Raw genomic sequence first — 25,256 nt, forward strand, 5'->3', positions numbered from 1 at the left:
CTCCATGTCATAACTTTTACAATCCAATCCCATTTCTCTGGTATTTTTTCTTGCTTCCACAACTGCACATATAATGTCCTAGCTGCTGAAAGCGAGTACCAAATTATAGTTCTATCTTCTTTTGGAATTTTTTCCATTTAGTAATCCCAACAGAAAAGTCTCTGCAATTTTCTTAAATTCATATCCCAAGATCCTAGAAATTTCTTGTTGAATCATCTGCCAATACTTTTTTGCTCTTTCACAAGTCCACCACATATGGTAGAAAGAACCTTCATGTTTTTTACATTTCCAACATCTGTCTGGCATCTTATTGTTCATCTTTGCCAACTTTTTAGGAGTCATATACCATCTATACATCATTTTAAAACAGTTCTCTTTAATACTATGACACGTCGAAAGCTTCATAGAGTTCTTTCACAAATATTCCCAAGTTTCCATCTGTATTTCTTTATTTACATTTATTGCCCACTTAATCATTTGAGATTTCACTACTTCATCTTCCGTAGACCATTTTAAAAGTAATTTATATAGTTTTGAAATTAATTTTTCATTGTCTCCAAGCAGAACTCTTTCCATTTCTGTTTGCTCGTTTCTTATTCCTTCCGTTTTAATATCATTATCCACCAAGCTCTTTATTTGTTGCATTTGGAACCGATCATATTTATTATTAATCTCTTCAGCCGTTTTCAATTCTATTTTGCCACTTTGTAGTTTTAATAGTTGATTATATGACAACCACTTTTCTTCACCCGTCTCAGCTGTTATTTTTATTACTTCTGCTGGCACTATCCATAACGGTTTTCTCTCATCCCCATATTTCTTATATTTCATCCATGTATTTAGCAAATTATTTCTTATATAACGGTGAGAGAAAAAACCATCTACCTTTCCCCCCCCATAATACATATAAGCGTGCCAGCCAATTTTTTTCCATGACCTTCCAATGCTAAGAGTTTTTTGTTTAACAGCATCATCCATTCTTTTATCCACACTAAACAAACTACTTCGTGATATAATTTTAAATCTGGTAATTGGAATCCACCTCTCTCTTTTGCATCTGTTAAAATTTCAATTTTAATCCTTGGTTTCTTCCCAGCCCACACAAACTCTGAAATTTTTCTTTGTCATCTATTAAATTGTTTACTGTCTTTCACAATCGGGATAGTTTGAAACAAATAGAATGGTAGAATATTCATTTTAATTGCAGCTATTCTGCCCAGCAATGACAAATTAAGTTTATTCCATTTTAACATATCTTCATCCATTTTACACCATAGCTTCTCATAATTATTTTTGAAGAAATCAATATTCTTCATTGTTATCTCCACACCCAAATATTTTACCTTAGAGGTAACTTCACAATCCGTTAGCCTCTGCAATTCCTTTTGCTTATTTACTTGCATATTTTTACATAGAAGATTTGATTTTTCTTTATTAATACAAAGTTCTGCCAATTCCCCATATTCTTGTATTTTAGCTAACAACAAAGGTGTGACTTGTATGGGATTTTCATTATAAACATTATATCATCTGCAAATGCTCTATATTTGTAAATAAATCTTTTTACTTTTAATCCTTCTATTGCTTTATCTTCTTGAATTTGTATCAGTAATATTTCAAGAGTCATTATAAACAACAGTGGGGAAAGCGGACAGCCTTGTCTTGTACCTTTGCTAATTATCATGTCTTCTGCAAGATCTGCATTTATACATAGCCTTGCACGTTGTTCAGTATATATTGCTTTTATCATCTTTATAAAGTTTTTCCCCAACTCCATTTTCTCCATTACTGCAAACTTAAAGTCCCAATTTAAATTATTAAATGCTTTCCCTGCATCCGCAAAGAATAATGCTACTTCCTTTTCTGGATGTCTTTCATAATATTCTACAATATTTACAACAGTTCTAATATTGTCTCTTATTTGCCTTTTGGGGAGAAACCCCGTTTGATCTTCCTTTATAAAATGTGTCAAATGTTGTTTAAGCCGTTCTGCCAAGATTCTTGTGTATATTTTATAGTCATTATTTAATAGTGAGATTGGTCTATAATTTTTTAAATTCGTGACATCTCTATCTTCCTTTGGAATCAGTGAAATAACAGCTTCCTTCCATGTATTTGGTATTTTCCCTTTTATTCTTATCATGTTCATCAATTTCTGAAGTTTTGGTATTAACTCCTCTTTGAAGGTTTTAAAAAATTTAGCTGTATATCTATCTGGCCCAGGTGCTTTTCTATTTTCATTGCATTAATTGCTGCTTCAATTTCTATTTTTTCAGTTGGATCATTCAAAACTTTTCCCATATTTTCTGTTAAGGGTGCTATTTTAATCTTTTGTAAATACTCTTCCAGCTTTTCTTTCTTTATTTTAACACCCTTAAATAATTTGGCATAATACTTAAAGAATTCTCTTTTTATTCCTTCTTGATCTACCACCTTTCTTCTCTCCACCACAATTTTATTAATAATTTTACTTTCTCTCTTTTTCTTCAGTTGCCAGGCCAAATATTTTCCAGGTTTATTTGCTCCCTCAAAAGATTTCTGCTGCAATCTTTTCAGATTCCATTCCAGTTCTTTATTTAACAAATGTCTCATTTGTGTTTGTAATATTGTAATCTCCCTCATAATTTTCTTTTTCCCTAGCCTTTTTCTCAGTTCCCCTTCTTTTTTCTTTATTTCATTTTGAATGTCCAGCATCTGTTTTTCTTTTGCCCTCTTGTCTTTATTATTCAATGTAATCAGTATTCCTCTCATTACTGCTTTATAAGCATCTGAAATTCTATATCTTCTTTATCGTTTATTTGGAAGAAAGCTTTAGTTTCATTTTCTAGAGATGTCACTATTTTTTTATTCTGTAGTAAATCTTCATTTAATCTCCATCTTCTCAACTTTTTAGACAATTTTGTAATCCACATTATTGGGTTATGATCAGCCCCTATTTTAGATAAAATCTCTATTTTCTTTGTTATAAGGGCTAAATCTTTAGTACCCCACAACATGTCAATTCTGGAAAAAGTTTTATGTCTTGCTGAAAAAAAGGTATAGTCCCATACTTCAGGATTAAATTTCCTCCATATATCCTCCATATATCTTCCAAATTGTTTGACCAATTCAGAAAAAGACTTTGGCAATTTTCCTTCCTTATTATTTCCACCCCCCAGACCTATCCAGTGTGTTCTTAATTGTTCCATTAAAGTCCCCCATTATCAAAACTTGATCATATGTCACTTCATCAGATTGTTGTATAATGTCTTTTTAAAAAGCATCCTTTGCTCCATTTGGTGCATACAGTCCCAGTAACAACGGTTTTTTTGCATTTAATATTATTTCTACCGCTACAAATCTTCCATCTTTATCTTTAAACACTAATTTCAGGTCCAATTCTTGTTTAATATAACAAATCACTCCCCTTTTCTTCTGTTCAGCCAATGAATGAAATTCTAGTCCCAATTGCTTATTCCATAAAAATTTGTAATCCTTTGGTTTGATATGTACTTCTTGTAAACAAACTATATTACAATTTTGCTTTTTAATCCAATGAAACGTTGCCTTTCTTTTTTGTGGTGAATTTAGTCCATTTACATTCCAAGATAATAATTTGTAATCCATCATGGTGCAAATTCTTTATGTTCTTCATAAAATCCACGCAGTTCCTGTGTGCTTGTAATTGTAATCCTTTCTCCTTGTAGCTCAAAGCTCAAACCTTCAGGTATTATCCATCTATACCTCATTTTATTGTCCTGTAATTTTTCTGTCAATTTCTTATATGCTCTTCTGTCATTTATCACTTGTCTTGGCAACTCCATAATTCTTACTCTGCTGCCTCCCACTATCAATGTCTTTTCAAAGTTTTTATTCATGATTTTTCCCACCATTTCTTTTGTCATATATCTTATAACCACATCTCTTGGTAGATTATTTTTTTTGGCATATAGTGAGTTCACTCTATACATATAGTCATACATGTTTCTAGTCTCTTCAAGATCTTCCTCCAAACATACTGCAATTATTTTTATTATATATTCTTTCAAATCAGTTTCTTCATCCTCAGGTACTCCTTTCAGACGTATCTGGGTCTCCATCAATTTGCAGTCATGAATTGCCACTTTTTCTTGTATTTTCCACAAGGTGGAATCATGTACTTTCACTCTCCCTTCCGCCTCTTGCACTTTTTTTGATGTCACCACAGTCTCATTTCTGAGATCCTCTATATCTTTTTTTAGCTCTTCAATATCTTTTCTAATTTCTTTTTTGGAAGCAGTTATCATCTCTTTCATCCCTTTCATTATCCGGGCTTCCATTGCATCTAATTGGTCCTGCATTTTCTCCAGTGAAGTATTCCTTGCACGGGTTTGCTTGTGGTCTGACATGTAAAAACACCGACAATTTTGACCTCACCAAATTAAATTTCAACTATCAGATTTAAAAGAGTGAGGCTTGCTCTGTCCAATAAGCCTAATTTCGCTGTCCTCGGAGCCTCCAGGGCTCAGATATTAATTTTTAAAGTTTTTATTTTTTCCAAAATGGCGGTTGTGACTTTCTGCTTCACTTTAAAAAAATGTCCTTTTTCCTCTAGAGGCTTCTAAAATGGTTATTAACAGTAATGTCCAATAGTCTTTACCTTATAATCGTCACCTCTGTCGGCTCCACCAATTTTTAATGTCCCAAACATTTTAAAAATTTTATTTAAATTTTAGCCTTCTAGCAATGGCCGCCCTTGTTTTTCTATGATATTATAGTCCTAGAGTAGGCTGGCTGCTTCAATAATTTCCCTTTTCCATCCGATACTTCCTGCCTTGCTTGCCACCAAATCCCGTTTTCACTGGTAGAGAGATCTCACGATATTTGACGTATTTCCTGTGTTGGCTGTGGGAGCTGCAAATCTATGATGATGGGGCTTTTTCTCCAAAACCGCAAGTAGACAAAACAATAAATTCCTTTCCACTTTTTAGCACTGTTCTTTAAATTTACAAAGTCCAAATTTCGCCCCTTCTCCCCTTCTTCTTCCAAGCTTTCTAGATTTCAATTTCCCACCTTCTGATTTTATTTTGTTTAAATTTAATTAGTCCCGGAATGAAAGATAGCAATCTGTACCTTTTCTGTAGTTATCCAGATCAACACCGGTCTTGTATAGTTTTAGATATTTAGCAGTATCAAAGAAGATTAGGATCCTGTCGAGCTTATGTCAAATAAATGACTCTGGAAACTTCTGCAGATGATCAAAATGCAACTCGTCTCTAACCTCAAAGGAGCCCCCCTGGGACTCCCTTTTAGCCAAGGTAAATCTCCTCAGAGTTTCCTGTGCATATCTTGGACTGATCTCTGACTGAAAAAAGTAGGCAGTAGGCATTAGATTGCCTTCCACTACCCCTAACAGAAGTTCCAGCCTGCTCCCCTTCTGAGAAGCAGTTCAGCTTGGCATTTTCCAACCCCGGAAGTCAAAATTAGTTCATTTTCTTAATTAAATACTTTGGCCACCAAATGAGAAGGGAGCACTCACTGGAGAAGACCTTGATGCTGGGAAAGACAGAAGGCAAAAGAAGAAGAGGACAGCAAAAGATGAGATGGCTGGACAGTGTTACTGACATGAATTTGAACAGACTTCAGAGGATGGTAGAAGACAGGAGGGCCTGGTGTGACTTTGTCCATGGGGGTTGCAAAGAGTCAGACTCGACTGTGCAACAACAACAAAATTAGATTACAAATACCATACCCAATGGGTATGTAGAGTCTTGGAGTACTGGATTGTTGCATATGGGATTGTTGCAGACAGTTGCATCCATCCTGATGAGTTTTTCCCCATCCCCCAGTTTTGGTATTAAAATGTCTACTCCCATTAAGGGTGGTTTTTTTGCTGCTAAAAGATTATTCTTCTATGGTTAGCTAGAAGTAAACTGAGTGTGATTCCACATGGCAGAATGCAACCAACATCTCCCATAAAAATCCATCACTGTAAGCAAGATCCTTATACATTCCTGTCCTATTCAACGAACATCCCACTGCTCCCTGCAATTCTTTCAGTGCCTTTGTTGCCAACCTAATTAATTGCTGCCTGTTTTCCAAGATGCTATCAGTCTTTGTTCCCAAAGGGAGAAACTGGGGAAGTACTGTTTTTCACTTTGTGCTCAACTAAAGTAACTGTTCATAATTTATTTTATTGTTTGTGATTGTAGAGTAAATATAAAACAACCATCATAAAAATAAAATGAGCAGTGGTTTTGACTGGTTACAAAATAAAAACAGTACTTCACAGTTGAAAATTTGCTATTACAATTGATTCATGGTCACCCCACCATGAGAGAACAGGACGTAATTAAGCTTGGAGGAGAAGGAAGGGAGGAAAATGTAAAGGGACAGGAGCCCTGAGAAATCCTTATAGCTTCTTGAGTCTTCGTACTGGACAGCTTGGTGCTGCCATTGCATTTTAAGATTTAAAATATCATGACGAATCTCCTCTGAAAAAAGACCCTCCCATAGAAAACACTGGAATGCAACAAACTGACAATGACACTGCATAGATTTCTAAGCATTGTGAACCAATAATGGCAATTCTAGACTAAAAGCTTGCATGGCAATCAAGGAAGAGAAGCTTCTCGCAAATGCATTTGTTGTTAGAGAACTAACTTTTGTACAGAGCTATGTAAAGCCCTAGAATGATGGGGTTCCACAGAATCTCTGTGTGCTCTGGTGAATTTTACAAATCCAACATTTTGTCATACTTACTACATAAGGAAAGTAAAATTATAACCGGTAATGAAGAGAGGATGGAACTGCTCAATTCCTACTTTTCCTCAGACTTTTCTTCTGAGGGAAACAGTGCTCAACCCGGCAAAAACGAAACATATAATGAGGGTATGGAGTTCCAACCTAGGATCAGCATAGGGGTAGTACATAATCACTTAGTTTCTTTATATGAAACTAAGTCCTCAGGGCCAGATGTACTGCATCCAAGGGTTCTAAAAGAGTTGGCGGATGTAATTTCTGAGCCTCTGGCTATTATTTTTGAGAATTCTTGGAGAACGGGAGAGGTGCCGAAAAATTGGAGGCAGCGAATGTTGACCCCATCTTCAAGAAGGGGGGAAAGGAGGATCCGAGTAACTACCGACCCGTCAGCTTGACGTCTATACCTGGAAAAGTTTTAGAACAAATAATCAAAGTCAGTCCTGGAACATTTAGAAAGGATGACTGGGATTACTAAGAGCCAGCATGGTTTTCTCAAGAACAAGTCATGTCAGACTAACCTGACCTCTTTTTTTGAGAAAGTGACTACCTTGCTGGATCAGGGGAATGCTGTAGACATCGTTTATCTTGATTTCAGTAAGGCTTTTGATAAGGTTCCACATACTATTCTTGTTGACAAGTTGGTAAAATGTGTTTTGGATCCTGTTACCATTAGGTGGATCTGTAACTGGTTGACAGATCGCATCCAAAGTGTGCTTGTGAATGGTTCCTCATCCTCTTGGAGAGGAGTGACAAGTGGAGTGCCTGAAGGATCTGTCCTGGGACCTGTTTTGTGCAACATCTTTAGAAATTATTTGGATGAAGGAATAGAAGGGATGCTTATTAAATTTGCAGGTGATACTAAATTGGGAGGGATTGCAAATAGAGTAGAAGACAGAAAAAGGATACAGGAGGACCTTGACAGGCTGGAAAACTGGACTAAAACCAATAAAATGAATTTTAACTGGGATAAATGTAAAGTTCTGCATTTAGGTAGGAAAAATCCAATGCAGGGCTATAGCATGGGGGAGACTTGTTTTAGCAGTAGTATGTGCAAAGAGGATCTAGGGGTCTTAGTGGACCATACGCTGAATATGAGTCAACAATGTGATGAGGCGGCTAAAAAGGCAAATGCAATTTTGGGCTGTATAGTGTCCAGATCACGTGAAGTGATGGTATCGCTTTCCTCTGCTCTGGTAAGACCTCACCTGGAGTATTGTGTTCAGTTTTGGGCACCACATTTAAGGATATAGACAAGCCGGAATGATTCTATGATCATTGCCTTCTCTCAATCACAGGTGTTGGATATTTTTTGTAAATGCATGATTTAGGTGTAGTTGCCTTGAAATACTGTTTCTGTAGTCCTAAAGTTTTATAAAATAGTTTTTATGCACATGGAATTTTAAAAAATGAAATTAAAAAGTCTTCTTTTCACTTACAAAAGCACCCATTGTGTTAGCAGATGTATATTATGACAGTCTGCTATTTACTTAGCATCAGGACATGTAGGGCAAGCTAATGGCAAAGTGAAGTATGAAGCATCTTAGCCTGGTGGGGCTTTATTCTGGGAGTGTATTTTCTAAGTTATCCATGGTAGTGACTGGGGTGAGGCAGAGTTTACAAGGTGTGTGTGTGCACTCATGTGTGTATGGATGGGTGGCCCAGGGGAAGGCTGATGCCTTTTTAGGCACTGCAAGCTAGCAGAGACTTATCATAGGAAACATTTCTTGCCCACAGAGTATTTCTGTTGAAGAACAGGTACTACCAGGGAGAAGCCAAACACCTTTTAAAAAAAGACTGCCTTCCATCTTGCCTGAGTTTCCAGTTGGCAGATGTTATTTGAGATAGAAACTATTTCATGGCTCTATCTTGTTAGGGGCTCTTGGATTTTGATTTTGCCACATCAAACTTGAGTTCCCTCCCCTGCATTCATACAACTGTTTCTGTGCCTCAGTTCATACCATCACTTCACCTTTACCTAAACATCTGGTAAAGATGTTAACCTAAACATCTATGTTGGTCCTTATTTCTTATGATGCATACAAGAGCCTACCATTTCATGCCCCTTTTACTTTATTATAATTTTTCCTCCATAGTGCTGCTGGCTTTTAATAGCCAGGGAGTGGGTGCAATAAATTCTGTGAACAGATACGGCCTCATATGTGACAACATGCTTGTGATGCTATCTTCTTTGCATCTCTCTTCACTCCCTTCTGTGTCATTCATCTGTTGTAACTGAACTAAAGTAGTAATCGCTTCTCGGCCTTTTGGCTAAGATCAAGTGTAACTGAACTAAAGTAGTAAGATGTCTTTGTAGCACAGTGGAAAGAGCTCTGCCAAAGAAGCCCAGTTTTTGGTGCTTCTTGGCATTTATTTAAATACTTGATATCCCTCCTAGCCCTGCAAGGGCTGTTGTGGTGGCTAAAGTACAATTAAATACAATATCAACATACAGCCAAATTAAAACTTAATTTTAAAAATGTTACAGCAGTCAAACAACAGGAATAAAGTAGGAACAAGAAGTGGCTGGTAATTACAGGCTCTGACCCTGTGTATGAAAAATGATAACTGAGTGGATCCAGTACATAAGAACATAAGAGATTTGGCTAATGGCCCATCCAGTCCAACACTGTGTCGCACAGTGGCGAAAAAGACCAGGTGCCATCAGGAGGTCCACCAGTGGGGCCAGGACACTAGAAGCCCTACCACTGTTGCTCCCTCCCAAGCACCAAGAATACTGCCCCAGATAGTTCCATCTATATCCTGTGGCTAATAGCCACTGATGGACCTCTGCTCCATATGTTTATCCAGTCCCCTCTTGAAGCTGTCTATGCTTGTAGCTGCTGCCCTTCCTGTGGCAGTGAATTCCATGTATTAATCTCCCCTTGGGTGAAGTACTTCCTTTTATCTGTTCTAACCTGACTGCTCAGCAATTTCATTGAGTGTCCACAAGTTCTTGTATTGTAAGAAAGGGAGAAAAGTACTTCTTTCTCTACCTTTTCTATCCCATGCATAATAATCTTGTAAACCTCTATCATGTCACCCCTCAGTTGACATTTCTCCAGGCTAAAGAGCTCCAAGTAGATGTACTTAGTTCCATCAGAGAAAGTCCTGGTTCTTGTAGTCGCTCACCTAGCTTTGAGGGGAGGAGCTTCTCTGATAACCTCAGGGCCTAATACACATTACACCTGGAGTCCCCAATGCTTTTGAGTCTGTGGACATCTCTAGAATTCTGATAGGATGTGCGATGGATGCAGCCACAAAATGATCGCAACAAATGGCTGCCACAGGAAGTGGTGCCAGCCACAAAATAGCTCCCATAGCTTACCTCCAGTCACACAGGAAAAACCATTGTGCAGTGGGGCCAACTGTTGCCAAAGCAACATTATTTAAAAATATGCACAGCCAATCAGCTCTCCAGTAGACAGAAACTTTCCTGGCAAAAGCCCCACCTGGCCTCACTCAGTTTCTAAAGACACTTGGTGAGCTCCAGAAAAGTGCTGCTGGGGACTGTGTGGAGGACTCCTTCATTACACCTTCCCTGGGAATGTCCTTTGGTGAGCTCAAGAGACATATCCTTATGTTCTGTGCATCCCAAATGTGCAGACACCCCATTGGATCAGGACTTCTGCACGCAAGGAGAGGAGACTTAAATCTTGCCTCCATACAGTTTTCCTAACCTGAAATGGCCTCCAGAAGATGCTCTGGGCTCTGCTAGGGGAATGTATTGGTTATTTATTTGGATTTTTAAAAGGACACCTCTCCATGAACCTGCCCAAGGGCAACGTTTACAAAATAAAAATAATAAAAACAAAATGTTAAAACCCAGCACTGGGTGGTGGTGGTGGGGGACACAGTGCAGCATAAAAAAGACCATAAAAACAGATCACAGGTTAAAATAAGTCTCCAGACTAAAACAGTTTTTAAAAACCAATTTTGGCTTAATGTGTAAAAGAAAGGAACATAGATAGTAGACAGCCCTTGAAGGGAAGGGCATTCCACAAATGAGGTGCCGCTTCTGAAAAAGCCCTTTTTCTGGTTGCCACTCACCACTTCTTTGAAAGCAGGGGCAAAGAGTGGCGCGCTTGTGTGACAGATCTTAAATGGCAGGTTGGACAATAGGCGAGGAGGAACTCCTTCAAGTACTCAAGCCCCAAGCCATTTAAGGCTTTAAAGGTAGTAGAAGAAGAAAAGTCAGTATTTATACCTGTGGTATATTTATTGTATATACGTAATGGTACAGTCTGGTCCTCCCCCAATATCTTTGTGATTTAGTTTGGTCCTATTGGGTAGAGAAGGGGATGGCAAAAAATGAGATGGCTGGACGGCATTACTGATGTAACTAACACGAATTTGAGCAGACTTCGGAGGAGGGTAGAAGACAGGAGGGCCTGGCGTGACTTTGTCCATGGGGTCGCAAAGAGTCGGACTCGACTACAACTGAATAACAAAAATGCAGTAGAGCTCTTGTTTCCATTTTTGTATACTTGCTGAAGTTATCTCGTGTTAGAGTTGTTTCCTTGCAAATGAATGTCTGATGATTTGAGCCAGCTTCTCTCTGCTGAATGGACCTGAGAACAAGTGCCTGAGTGAGTATTCCAATCTGGGAACCCACAGCCAAAGACGGACATTACAGTACCCCACTTTTCCCTACCTTAAGGAGCTTCAAGATAGCTTACAATTGCCTTCCCTTTCTTTCCTCACAACAGATACCATTGAGGTAGGTGGGGCTGAGAGTCTTCTGAGAGAACTGTGACTGGCTCAAGGTCACTCAGCAGGCTTCATGTGAAGGAGTGGGGAATCAAACCTGGTTCTCCAGATTAGAGTATGCCACAATCACTATATCATGCTGGCTCTCTGGTAAGAACCAGTACTTTAAATTGTGCCTGGAAAGAAATAAGCAGCCAGTGCAGATCTCTGTATCTTGCCTCTGACTGCTGTATTTTGTACAGGATGAAGTTTCAGAACCATTTTCAGAAGATATTACAGTAATCTAACTTGGATGTAATCAGAAATTGGATCACTGTTTTGAGGAACTGCTGTAGCTTACCAGCAAAAGCTGATAAAGGGCACTGTGTGCCACAGAGAAGATCTGGGTCTCCACATGTAGACCAGGATCCAGCAGTACCCCCAAGCTATGAACCTGTTCCTTCAGTGGGAGTACAGCCTCCTCCAGGACAATCTGACTCTAAGCTTTGTCATTGATCAGCAGCTCCTCAGTCCTGTCTGGATTGAACTTCAGTTTACTGCTCTCATCAGTTTCATTACCATCTCCAGACACCTTTTCAGGACTTCCATAGGTCCACCTGGCTCAGCTGTTAAGGAGAAGTAGAGCTGGTTGTCATCTGCATATTAGTGGTACCTTTCTCCAAAATACCCTCATTAGTTCTCCAAGCATGGCAGACAAAATGGAACCTGTAGGACCACATAAGATAAATATAATGGGGCCAAGTAACAGTCCCTTAGCACCATCTTCAGAAATTGTCCAGTCAAATAAGAGAACTACTGAAGCATGGTACCCCATCCACTCCCAATTCAACCAGCCTCTCCAGAAAATACTATAGTCAACAGTATCAAACATCACAGACAAGGCCAGAATAAATCATTCCTTTGACTTGTCACTCTCCCAGCAAAGACCCATCTGTCAGGGTGACTAAAGCCAGTTCTATCTCAAACCCAGTCCTTAATCCAAATTGAAATGGGTCCAAATAATCATCTCCTTCATTACTGCTTGAAGCTCTGTGGCTACTACCCAGTCCAATACTGTGCCCAAACATGTGCACAATGAGGTCCAAGGATGTTTTCTTGGTTGTGCAACTACTCTTTCAAAAGCACTCTGTATCCAATGAACGGACAGGACTCCTTACAGTATCGGATGGTGAGCTGAGGTGGGAAGAACAAATCCAGCTCAGCTTTCTGAAGAAAAGGAATGTGATTCATGACATGGGTGACAGGGGCAATTTGAACCACCTACTTAGATGATCTACTCACAAATAAATTTACTTATGTGTAGGCACTCTAGCTGGCTACTTTAGATGGCTGGCAGACTCCTCTGTTCACAGATTTACTCACAGCCTGATTAAAGGGAACAGTGTTCATTGCACTGTTTATCCAGAATTGACAGAGTCTTGTGACACTGAAAAACAGTGAATTTACTCTGGCATAAGCATTTGTGAGCAGGAGTAATTTGACAAAGCGGGCTTTGGTTTATGAAATGCCACAGTAAAAGTTAGTCTTAAAAGTGCCAGAAGTCACTTCTCGTTTGGACTGCAACTTCCCATATGGAATTTATCTCCCCGAAGAAAAGGGTGAATTGCACAGAAATATCAGTAAATTATTGGCTTTCCTGTAATAAAATGTAAAATGGACAGTAATCGGGGACAAGACTATTCAGGAAGGACAAACTGCCATTTTTTAGGAGTTTGCTCTGCTTATGCAAGTAGAACATTTGCTTCAGCAGTTATTTATACTTAGTAGGCTGCAGTAACTTCTGCATGGACTGTAAATCAGTGTGCTTGACAAGAAGAAAAGCCTCCATCTGGAAGCAAACTTAGGCCTCTAGAGGCAGCAAGAAACAACATTGTCTTTTGATAGAATTGAATAAATTGAGTTCCCCTTGAAGGGTTTATTTTTAACCCAAAACATGTTGGGCTACAGCATTTCTTCATAATGCTGTCTTTCTAGCACCTGTTGAGATCTTGCCCTCTCTTGTTTCCTCTACCTAAAGACAGTGCCCTCCATTTTTAGTTCTCTTTAAATATAACATTAAAAGCATAGCAACACCTTACTGGGACCACACCCAGTCATGGCAGGTAGGAGGAAACCTGTGTAGCAAGGTTGAAATTGGGACACAAGCAGTCCATTTCCTAATAGCTATTTTTATTCAGCAAGTCTTTTTCCTCTTATAGGTATTCTATGATTATAGCCAAGGAGAATGCTGTGTTTTGCCCTAGTTTGATACTACTGGCTACTTGGCATGGGGGCTCTTCACTGGAGAACAGTTCTGTTAAATATATTTTGTTGTTTTCTTCTTTGTGCTTGACCTGTAACATCACAGTTATGCTGCTGTACAGCTTAAACAAATTGACTGGCCTATTGTTTTGTTGTTAACAAAAATATTTTAAAATATATTATGTCAGGCAACAGTTTTATTATTTAGCTCCCATGGGATTTACCAGATGGGGATTTAGATCCATTTTTGAAACTATGAGTTGTTGTATAGATCTGGAGGTAGATTGGGGACTTATTGTATGTATGTGGATGCTTTCACCTGAATCTGATGGCTAACTGTAACAAGAGAGCTTGATCTCCAGCTCACATGGTGAAGACCCCCACTTTGATGACATGCCTTCCTGGCCGTACACTTGGGGGGAACAATTTATGTGCCAAGACACAGTCCCCACACAACACCCTTACAATGCACGCATGGCTAGGAAGGGACATTTTCAGGAGAAGGTGCAAGTACAGTACACGCTCTACTACTATGTTTACAAAGCACTGGAACTGAAGCCTGGGAAAATCAGAACCAGACATTTATTTTTAATAACAATATCAATAAAAATAAAAAAAACCAAAACCAGACATAACTTTCTGAAAACAGCTTTCTACCTCATAATTTCACAGAAATTAGCTTGGAAATATTGTTTTGCCCTCCCATCCTCTTGATTCCTGCATCTTTTGCTTCTGATACACCAACCACAGCAGACAGAAGATGAAACCAGAAGAAAATGAAACCTTGCCTACTTTCCAAGAATAGGGATAGGGTAAGGAGCAAGGGCTCAGCAGAAATGGTAATAGATTGGGGAGGGAGGGGGAGTCCCCTCCTATCCATTCAGAAAGGCCTGATTTAAATGTGAGGCTAGTAAGGCAAAAGAGCTTCCACAAGTTACTCTGCATGGGCTCGGCATCTTCTTTAAACTCTGCTGCAACCTGCAACTACACTTGCTTAGTTAGCACTCCAGCACAGTATCTACAAAGGCTACAGATCTCTAGTGTGCAAGCATAGCACACAGACTTTGCATAAAGTTATGGAAGAGTTTAAATGAAATTCTGAACCTGCGCAAAATTACATGAGGAAGCAACTTTACTTTGCCAGCTTCATGTTTTAATCATTCCTAAAATGGGCTGGGCATAAACATGTGCCTAACTTCTCCCAATTTCTCAGCTAAGTGAGTGGTGAGGAGCAGGTAGTAACTAGTTTCTGCTCCCCCAGCAACACAGCATGCTGCAGCTGTAAAGGGTTTTTAAATTCCTGCTTGGACTCTCAGATGGTTGAAACTCATCCACTCTCTAAGGAGGACAGGTCTCCTGCTACAGAGGGATACCTCCTAGGCAGGACCCCTCTTCCCTGATGCCACTTGACAGGATGGTAGTAGTGAAAAGGTGTGTGTGTATGGGGGGGCGGGGTGGGGTGGAATTCAGAATAGTACTTCACTTCTGGTGCACAATTGGAAGTGCCATCATCATGTTGATGCAGTTTTGGGTGAATCCTATGTCATTGCCCTGATGTGATGACATTACTTCTGGTGTTATGCTGGAAGTGATGTTGTGTGTGGATGCAATGCCAAATCCCTTCTACCCCCCACTAGGGTGCCAGCTAAAGTTGCTGTGTAGCCATCTCAGATATAATGGATAACTATTGTGCTACAGCTGAAAAATAAAAACAAGTGAATGAAGACAGGAAATGAATGGGTACAGCAGATGATCTCAACTGCTTGCTAGTGCACTATGAGCTCTCAGGCAAAGTTAATTTTATTGGAACTCTCACAGAAATAACACTGTGCTACCTGCTATGCCTTTTTAGGAAATACTGTTACTGGTCAGCAATTAGCTTCTTGTCCAGAGATGTTCCAAAAACAGTAGCTTTTCACACAGCTTTGGTTTCCAGGTTCATGAAATGAGGACAGCTTCAGACGTTGACAATGTTAAGGAAGAAGTGAAAGCACCTCCTGTTTCTTTGCCTTCTCTATATTGCCTGAAAAAGAACTTCTGTAGATCCCCAGCCTTGAAGACGTACTTGTGATCCCTGTAGTGGAAGGCTGTGCTTCTCCCAGGCAGGGGAGGCATGCAAGTTCTATTTTGGATCAGATGGGAGATGTGGAATCATGAGGCACTTGAATTTCTTGATACCTGTGTTGCATCTGAAGTGGCTCCAAGAACAGCTGGAGCTGCTCTCTCCCTTATTAAATTCATTTTCATGGGGCTATACTGTCTCTATCTAGCTCTGTCTTTGAACCCAGAATATCTTTTTCCAGCTTTCCACCTGCCAAAGAAACAAGTACATGTAAGATCACAGAAGTATGGGCTGGGGCTCTCTCTACCTGAGGTAAGATGTCACTGTAAGATAGCATGAGGAATAAAATCCAAAACTGGACTTGATGGATTGAAACCACCACCTGATACGCATCTTCTCAGTTCCTCTCAAGACACTGAATTCCCCTGAAGCCCAAGCCCCTGAGGAGTTCTCCTCTCACTTTAGAGCCAAAGCCCAGGGCTCATAGTATGGCTCAGTTCAGACATAATGCAAAACAGCAATTCAATTAAACTGTGGTTAGTGTGACTGTTTGAATATAGGCTACTCCATTAACTATGGTTAGTTATTAGGGTGTGTCAAAGAAAGATGTAAAACCATAGCCTGAAGTTGGTTTAGTCTTAACTGGAGGTTTCATGATATATGCTCATGGATATTGTGGCTTAATGCTTGGATAGCTCTCCAGTGATGCTGCCCAACTACAGATATTCATGGTTGGAGCCTGGGTGATGAAATCAGCATTTGTCAAGGCAAATCAATATTTAAGTGATCATTTGTGAGCTGAATTGTGGCTTCATAGATTAACCATAGTTAAAATAAACCATGTTTTCACATGATGTCTGAACCAAACCAAGGCAAATGAGCGAGAACCACCACGGCCTTCCTTTGCATCTGTATAAACCTTGTGCAGCTGTCTCAGCCCCTCTCAGTCTGGCAGTAACTATGGAGGGCTCACCCTGTTCTCCCTTGAGCAGGAATCCTGACCTTTCAGCACTACTGAGTTAATATCTGTAATTTCTGACTAAGAAATTAGATCCCTTAAGAAAAGTCACAAAAATCCCAAAGTAAACATGGTTTGTTTTAAATCGTTCCATAGAAATCCTCAATTCCAAGAGCCCTTGCACAGGCCTCAGACGCAGCGTCAGAAGCACACCAGCAGCAGTGTGGAAATTGTGCCAAGACAGGATAGCACAGCTAAGGTGGCTTCTTTTTCACCTCCTCAGGAGGGCTGGAAGTGGAGTTCATCAGCATGGCTGGTGTTTAGTCTTTGGGTGTCTTCTTGTTGCGTGAATTCCACATGCCGCGCTTGGAATGGTAGTAATGGTAAAAGTTCCTGAGTCGCAAACGTTCTACTTCTAGCCCACTCTGCAGCACTCTGGAACAATGAGAGTAAGAAAGGAATGAGAAGGGAAAGGAAGGACGCACATAGAAGAGATGTACACCGCCCCCGCCCCCCCGCTAAATGTCTGCTGTAGACTGAGAGGCCAACTAGATAAAATTGAGATCCATGCTCAGATCTCTCATCCCAGTGACTTTAAAAAAACAAACAAAACAGCAGCTATGTGGATCAGACCCCAGTACTGGGAGATGGTGTTTTTAACCCTTGGCCATGCCCCTTTCACTGTTTTCCCATGTAAATCCTTCTTCTGCCCAAAGCTATTATTTGATCCCACCCAAAAACCATACAGATACTTCCAACATCTTGACTGTTTTGACTCAGACCACTTTCATGCAGGACATTAAAAAAAAGTATTGGGGTGCTCTCTGTGCTGATATAAGATACAAAGCAGCAGAGAAATCAGATGTGCATTTTAGCTGATGTAAGTTTAAAACTGCAAGACTTATTTTAAGTACCATGTGTGAAAGTACCTATTAGAAACTGCTGCTCTATATACATCTTCACCTTTTTAAGATCAACAATGAGATCACTGCATCAAAGGCAAACAAAGCATCCATTAAGGTGTTATCATTCTTGGCTATTTCAGATTTCTGGAATTCCTTGCAAAATTTGCCAAAGCCTGAGCTTGACCTATGCCTGAACCCTTGGGTGAGTTCCATGACAGCGCAACATTGGACATGGAGCCTTGCTAATTGATTCACTTTGTTAAAGCAGCACAGTTACGTTGCTAAAAGTAATTTTGACTGTTTGACAGCTTGCAAGGCACCATGCAGGGCTGTGGTAATGGCAGAACAGCACACGCAACAGCTTGGCAGAAACTGGTGATACTCACACCCCAATGTAAGTCAGGAATAGAGAGACCTCTTAGGATTCCTGCTGCAAAACCTTCGGAGATTGGCTTTCAGTCAATTAAGCAAAGGTTTAAATCCAGGATGCCTACAGAATTCCAGTACTTTCTATGCTATAAAAGAGAGCTGAAAAATCTTGCAGACCTCTTGAAGAAAAAACCTTCGGGTAGACTGGCAGCCTTAGGGCATTTTGCACAGTCACAGCAGGCCCCAATCACATTTCAGACTTTGCATGAAAGCTCTGTGCCTTTTCAAAGTCAATCACACAACTTCCTGACAGTGTATAACAGATTGAGGTGGACAGCTTTCTAAAAGGTGGGGTGGAGAGCCATGCTGCTGTTTGCCCCTCTTTATTAAAAAATAAAAGGGCAGTTAGAAGTGTGCTGTGGCACACTAGAAAGACATCAAAGAATCTAAATACAAATTTTAAAATGGCAGAGCTCAAGAAGGAGAGTCTTAGCTTCTGTTTTTGCCACTATAAAAATATGTCTAGATTAGAGCTGCTGCAGAATATAACATGCTCTGTTTGAACAATGAGGCCCTGTGCATCTATGGGAAATTGGACAAGCACTAGATTTAGACTGCATTGTGCTGACAGCTTCCTCCCTGATGGCCCCACTTCTTCCTTTAGCAGCAGCCTTGATCCATGCAGCGTACACTGAAACCTGAACAAAAGGCTCTGAGCATTCTTGTGATATGACATCACTCACATGTTCCAGGACCTAAGGCTGTCCACAAAAGTACAACAAGCCTCAAGTCTCCTACCTCAGAAACTGTCCCTAGCTCTCTTTCTTGATTGAGAAATCATCCTTTACATTTCCTCAACAGGAAATGATCTGGGGACTGATGAAGAAATCTGGGTACAATCGAAGGAGTCCAAGTAAGTAAAACTATGTTCAGTAGAAGCAAAGTCTTTCTTCAGTTGACTATGGTCAAGGATAGTATCTATCCCTTCAAAAGTTCAAGACACTGGCAACTTTACAGACAAAAGCTTAAACATGTATAGATAAACTGACATCAGCATCTTGCAAAACTGTTATATCAATTTAGGTTGTCACAGATGGTAGCCTGACCTGTCCAGCAACTCCCAGTCCTCTCCACCCCAGCGGTCCCGGAATTCTTCTGTATTCATCCCTCCAATACGATCAAAGTCAGACTTGTAGATTCCAAAGAGGCCAAAGCCATTCACTTCCCAATAGCCTGATAAAAGATGAACCAAGAATGATGCCTGGATTCTGAAGGGGAAGAAGGCAGACCCGATCACTTGCTCACTTTATTATCCACAGAAACCAGTCTGTCCTCTACTGGCTGCAAAAGGCATTGTCTTGTGCATACATTAAATAGTTTTGAAATAACTAAGAAGCAAAAGATTACATAGAACTAACGCATGAAATTGATCCCTTCCCCGTGTTACTTCCTGATCTCTCCGATTCAATTAGTTGCTCATTACCAAATGCACAGAATTTCTCTCTTACTATCTTTCTCTTTTGTTTGTGAGCAAATTCATTGTTGCTTGTCTGTGGGTGCGCACACCTATGCACACAAGCATTTTCATTCATTATAATTTCAACTGTGGGCCTCTTAGAGGCAACAAGACCTCTGTTGACAAGATGCTGTATTAGGCAGAACTGGGATTTGTTTCATTATCTTTCTTCCATGTACCAATTCCTGACCTGAAAGGGTCAAGAGAAAGCAAAACAGCTAGACTCCAAAGAGAGGATTTCACTCTCCTTGCACTATCTCTGCAGTGGTGGAAACAGGAACTTCCTGATATTTTAGATGTTATATTTCTGCATAAAAGAAGAGATTCAGTACCAAGGGACATTGGTAGTAGCAGAAAGAAAAATAAATGCTAAGTTGTTTCAACTCTCTGCCCATAACTTGTAGCCTGAAGCTGTGAGTCAACTGTCCATTAGACTTAGGACCAACCCAGAAGTTTGTGTTGGATACACACACACACATACACATGGGGTTTCTTTAAAAAAATGTTTTATATTCTTTATTATAAACCAGACCCCCAAACAGAAAGAAATAAACAATAACAAAATATATCAGTAGTGATGCCAAATCTACAGACAAGCATCTGCATAAAGGTTTCCAACATCTAAAAAATACATTGGTGCACAGTTTTCAAATGCTGATAAAGCCAAAAGGTCCTCAATCCATTGGCTTACTGGATGTGGGCATTTATCTTTCCAGTGTTGTAATATAAGTCTTTTAGCAACAGTTAGTCTCCAGGAGACAGGCAAATGGTTTAAAAGTAAACAAGCATCCTCAAAAATTAAGTATTAATTAATTAATTATTGATTAATTAATCAAAAAGTATTCTAATACAAAATTGATATGAGTAACGACTCTCCCAAAAAGACTGAATAACTGGACAGACCCAAAACATGTTTAAGAGATGCCACCAGTGCCAGCAATTAGTTCTTTACTAAAAGGGGACTATGGTGTCCAGTATATCCTAAACGTGATTTTTTGCTGAATAAGTCACAGCTTGAGGTCCATAGAAACAACATGTATAAGACTTAGGGCCATATCCCATTGCTTTGGCTGAACAGGGTGATCTAACTCCTTGTTTCATTTATTTCTGAGACTTTGCATATTATATTTATTAATCAACAGCACATGTTTATAAGCAAACATTGGAAGTTTCATTTTCTGCAATGATGCATACGAATTTGATTAAACTGTCAGTTTTATACAGGTTTCAGAATTCAGCCTTCTTGGCGCATGATGTTAATCACTTACCCTTGGTGTGTGTTTGTAACATCTTTAGCAGACAACACCTAAGTGGATAAGACCCACTGCCCCAGAGTTGTAGATGGGAAAAGAATTAAAGCAGGAACAATCCTACCACCATCAACAAGGAACTTTATTAATAGGAAGTTTCCCTCAACCTGGAGTCTTGCTAACAAGGTAATCAGGAGCATGTTCAATGAACCCTGCTCCTTGGTAGAAAAAATAGAGTGGTTTATGGATGAGGAAGTAAAGTGGTCTGGGACTGACATATCTATGGGACCATTTCCTCAGTTATGTCCCCAGGAGAGTGCTATGCTCTTTGGACAGCAATTTGCTGGTGGTCCTTGGCTCCAAAGACATCCAGCCTCAACCAGGGCCTTCTTGGTCCTGGCCCCACCCTAGTGGTGGAACTCTACAAATACCATCAGGGCCCTGCAAGGCCTTCTGCAGGCTTTGCAAGGCAGAGATGTTCAAACAGACTTTTGTTTGAGGAGAGTGATGGTTACCATCTTGGCTGGCACCCTCTTCTGCTCTCTACATTTGTCTTGCCCCTCTTCCTCCCTGCCATGAAGTCTGCAACTGAAATAACTGGAATTCACCATCTGACTTCATAGATTGTAGTACCACTGTTATTTTAATTGCTTTTATATTTTATGCTTTTATTATTATTGTATGTTGGCCAGAGCCCTGAATTAGCAGGGATAGGGCAACCCATAAATCTAACAAACAAACAAATAAAGGGCACTAGGAAAATGGGTTTTTTTATTGTCAGCCAGTCTCAGTCAGCATCTTTCCCAGGTTGTCTCAGTGAAGACAAAGCAATTGAAGAAGCAGAAGGTGTTCATTCTACCACCCTCTCCATCCCAGCCATCCCCATGTCTCAGATTTCTAATACAGTACTCAAAAATATGAACTAGATTGTAGATGATAGATAACTGACAGAAAGAGAACACTTACTGCATAAAGCTAATATATCCTGGAAATTCAGAGAATAAGCATTATTGTCCTAGTGATATAACAATTATTAACTTTGCACGCAGGCTCAGTGTATAATTTCTGTCACTTGCTTCTCTACCTTCTGCTTTCTACAAAAAGATTCACACACAGGCTAACTCCCCCTCACTTTTCCCGCTCAGTGGCCTCATCTGGCACTTGTTACCATTAGGAGGTTTAATGTCAAAATCATTTAGATAAGAACAGCAAGGTAGTTGCTTAGTGTTTCTCAGCACAGAAGTTGAAGCCAAGACTCCTGTGTTCTATTACGGATACATTATATCACTCACATGTAATCTGTCTGGCCTCCCTGTTGGCTTGTGGGGATGCCAATACCTTCCCGATAGAGGCCATGTTTACACAGCTTCATGAACAAGTCCTAGGTTATCTGTATATCATTAATGGTCTCTCATCCCAGCAGTGAGAAAAAGAAAATGTAAAATGTTCCATTCTCTCTGAAGATAATTGCAAGTAAGGATTCTGTGTTTCTAAGAGTGAGTGCCACAGGCTTCCTCTTAAGAGTGGTAGCTTGGAAGCAGAACGCAATTGCAGTGCCAACAGGATTGCTTTAGGATTCTTTTAGCTGTGTTGCTAACTCATCTTAGTCTTGTCCTGCAGCCTGCTGTGTACACAGCCTCACTGTCAGACTCCCTCTGCTTCTGCAGCCTTACCATTGGGTTCTTGCGGAGAGCTCCCACAGCCCAGCCTCATGACGATGGGTGCGTAAGCCAGTTTCCCCTCCACACAATGCTTCCGGATGCTGTCTAAAATGTTGAGGGGGAAGTGGATGTGCAGGTCACACAGGAAAACAATACTGCTGCCATCCTGAGGGATCAAAGAGAGCAGCACAGACAGACCATGACTCTGCGGCAAACCAGGTGCCAAGCAGCTCTGGGAACAGCCACCCTTCTGCACCTCCGTTCTCACCTCTATGGAGTCCACTCCAACCTGCAGTCCTGCAGAGCGTTCAAAGTTTCCTGTGCGCTTCAAGTATTGGTACCTGCGAATGAGAACAAGGAGGAAAAGGGTGCAAAGATGGTAGGAGAACAGGAATGAACAGAAGATGGGGTATCTGGCCCCAAATAAAACCCTGTATGGGTTACCTGGGTCTAACTACCAGGGCCTTTCAAGCATCTAGAAGGTGGAATCACCTGAACATAAAGCACACGAAAGGCAACATTAAACTGCAACCTGTCAGGCTACAGATGAGCAACAATTAGGGCTACCCACCAATCATAGCATTTCAGTTGACTGATCAGCTGTCTTTCCAATTAATATTATTCAGTTAAGTATAAGCAAATCTGCATGTTGTCAGTAGTGCAGATATGTATGCTTCTGAGATGCTGAAAAGGTTGAGACAGCGTATAATTTAACATGCATACACGACTACTCATTTTTAGAAAGGAAGGTCATCAGTATCATTTTCTTGATCACTACCTATTATAGCAACACATCAGAACCAAAGCAAGTACACAAAATAAAGCTGCAGCCCTGGCTGGACAACCAGCTAAGGCTGTAATATTAACAGACATTTTTAATGGAGTGATCCCACTTGAACAAATGGAATCTACTTCCAAGGAAACATGCATAGTATCCAGATGCAAAGCTTGTAGCAGATAAATGCTCCAATTAAAACTTGCAAGCCTAAGGATGACATTCACAGAAGATTAAATTGTCAGGGGAACATCCATCCATCCATCCATCCATCCATCCATCTATCTATCTATCTATCTATCTATCTATCTATCTATCTATCTATCTATCTATCTATCTATCTATCTATCTATCTATCTATCTATCTATCTATCTATCTATCTATCTATCTATCTATCTATCTATCATAAATACCAATCTGGTACCAGTTTCTAAAGGACAAGCATCATCACCAGACAGACTGAGTGGAGAAGTGGCTGCAGCTAGTTGCACACCTTCATCTTAAGGGGGAGCTGTTTCAGTAGGGATGGTTCTGACTTTGGCTAGTCCTTTCACACATGCATGCACTGAGACATTTCTACTGTTATTTTTGGCTATTCAAGCCTCATTCTCATACACAGCTGAACAAAACGAGGCCAGTCACACATGGCCTTGGAGAGGAAACCAGGTATCAGATTTTGTTTAAACAGTCTCACTTTTCCCTAGTGGCCAGCTGCACCTTCTGCATGATGCAGAGTAATGTGCTTGGCAAGTATTAGCGCTGCACTCAGAAAGCAGAGGAATGCTGGACTGCTTCAAGACGGATTGATACTGTCCCAGGAAGCATGGTCAGTGAGAAATGGACTTGCATCACTGCTTGTGTTACCTGGGCAGGTGAGCCTCCTGCAGTGCCTTCTCCACATCCATGTCATCACTATCAAAGTCCACCAGGATAATGTTGAAGTTGGCATCCTTGGTCTTCAAGTATAGGTGGGCCATGTCAGAGATAAACTGCTGCACCCAACGTGCCTGGTTTTTCACTGCAAGATACGAATACAGACCATTGGGCTTTCATACAGCAAATTAATCATGGACAAGCAGCTCTGTAGTGAAAGGTTCTCATTCACAATATCTATCCTGCCACAAATCCACAGAGGAAGGAGAATAATACTCTCAGCAAGTGTTCCCAGCCTAACCAAGAATTTAGCAATATTCAACCTTTGACAATTCAGTATTCTATTAACAGAGATAATTATATAGGAAGAGACTGCAAAAACAGAGTTGTGTTGTTTCTCTTATCACCTACTGCTCAGCGTGTATTTTGCATTTTCATATTCTCACCACAGAATATGATTTCTGTATATGAAAATATATGACATTTTCATAAGTTAGGTCACAGAATGTGGCTTTTTTTGGTACAGTGTATGGCTCCCCCCTCTACAGCAGCATGTTTGAGGAATGTGGTTGTATTTCTATGATAGCAAGTCACTAAGACTTTTACAGAGCAGGAGAGACACCATACCTTTCTCATGACCTTGTCCATGCCAAATCTCTCTGTAATAGCCATGGTAACAGCCTGATTCCTCATGATTACTTTCCATGTAGAATGAAGAAACCTTGCAGGGGGAGCTGTTCTCCTGGAAATCCCAGGCCAAAGCCTTATTCCACCCTTACTCACTGGGACTGATGCCCTGGACGTGGACATTTCTCATACAATTTCCTTATTTCATCTGTTCTCAGAATGGCATAGGATACAAAGATGGTGCTTCAGCAACCTCCTTCCTCAGTGTATGTATTAAACAGGCTGAAGTCTCAATCAAAGCCTTTCTGGGACTTGGAGAGATGCTTTTGTCCCAGAAACATGCAGACAGTTTGAGAGAACGGTCACTGCCTGCACACATGCCAGATGTGCAGGTTTTTATATCATTTCAAAAACTGACAAATATGTTTGACCAGATGCAACAGAGGAAAGAAAGACTCATGTATACTATGGGGAAGAAAACCTTCTCTCGCACCATTTTCAATTATCTTTAAAAAACTATAATCTATATCTAGCTTTGCTTAGGTCTCCCTCCCTTTTTGCTTGGGTGGCAGAAGACAAATTTCTGCTCAT

At 40.2% G+C, this 25,256-nt stretch overlaps 1 protein-coding gene across 1 annotated transcript in view; it reads right to left on the reverse strand.

The window, feature by feature from the left end:
* Positions 1 to 16,439: 16,439 nt before the first annotated feature.
* Positions 16,440 to 25,256, reverse strand: part of B4GALNT4 (beta-1,4-N-acetyl-galactosaminyltransferase 4) — a 324,261-nt gene continuing 315,444 nt past the window's right edge. Inside the window, exons 16-20 of the mRNA XM_060262908.1 lie at positions 24,030 to 24,183; positions 22,658 to 22,730; positions 22,402 to 22,555; positions 19,069 to 19,195; positions 16,440 to 17,123 (exon numbers count right to left, since the gene is read on the reverse strand). Of these exons, the coding sequence (XP_060118891.1) occupies positions 17,009 to 17,123; positions 19,069 to 19,195; positions 22,402 to 22,555; positions 22,658 to 22,730; positions 24,030 to 24,183 (623 nt within the window). The 3' untranslated portion in view covers positions 16,440 to 17,008. The remainder of the gene's footprint in view (positions 17,124 to 19,068; positions 19,196 to 22,401; positions 22,556 to 22,657; positions 22,731 to 24,029; positions 24,184 to 25,256) is intronic.

This window comes from Heteronotia binoei, chromosome 21, assembly GCF_032191835.1.
Source record: "Heteronotia binoei isolate CCM8104 ecotype False Entrance Well chromosome 21, APGP_CSIRO_Hbin_v1, whole genome shotgun sequence".
Taxonomy (NCBI): domain Eukaryota; kingdom Metazoa; phylum Chordata; class Lepidosauria; order Squamata; family Gekkonidae; genus Heteronotia; species Heteronotia binoei.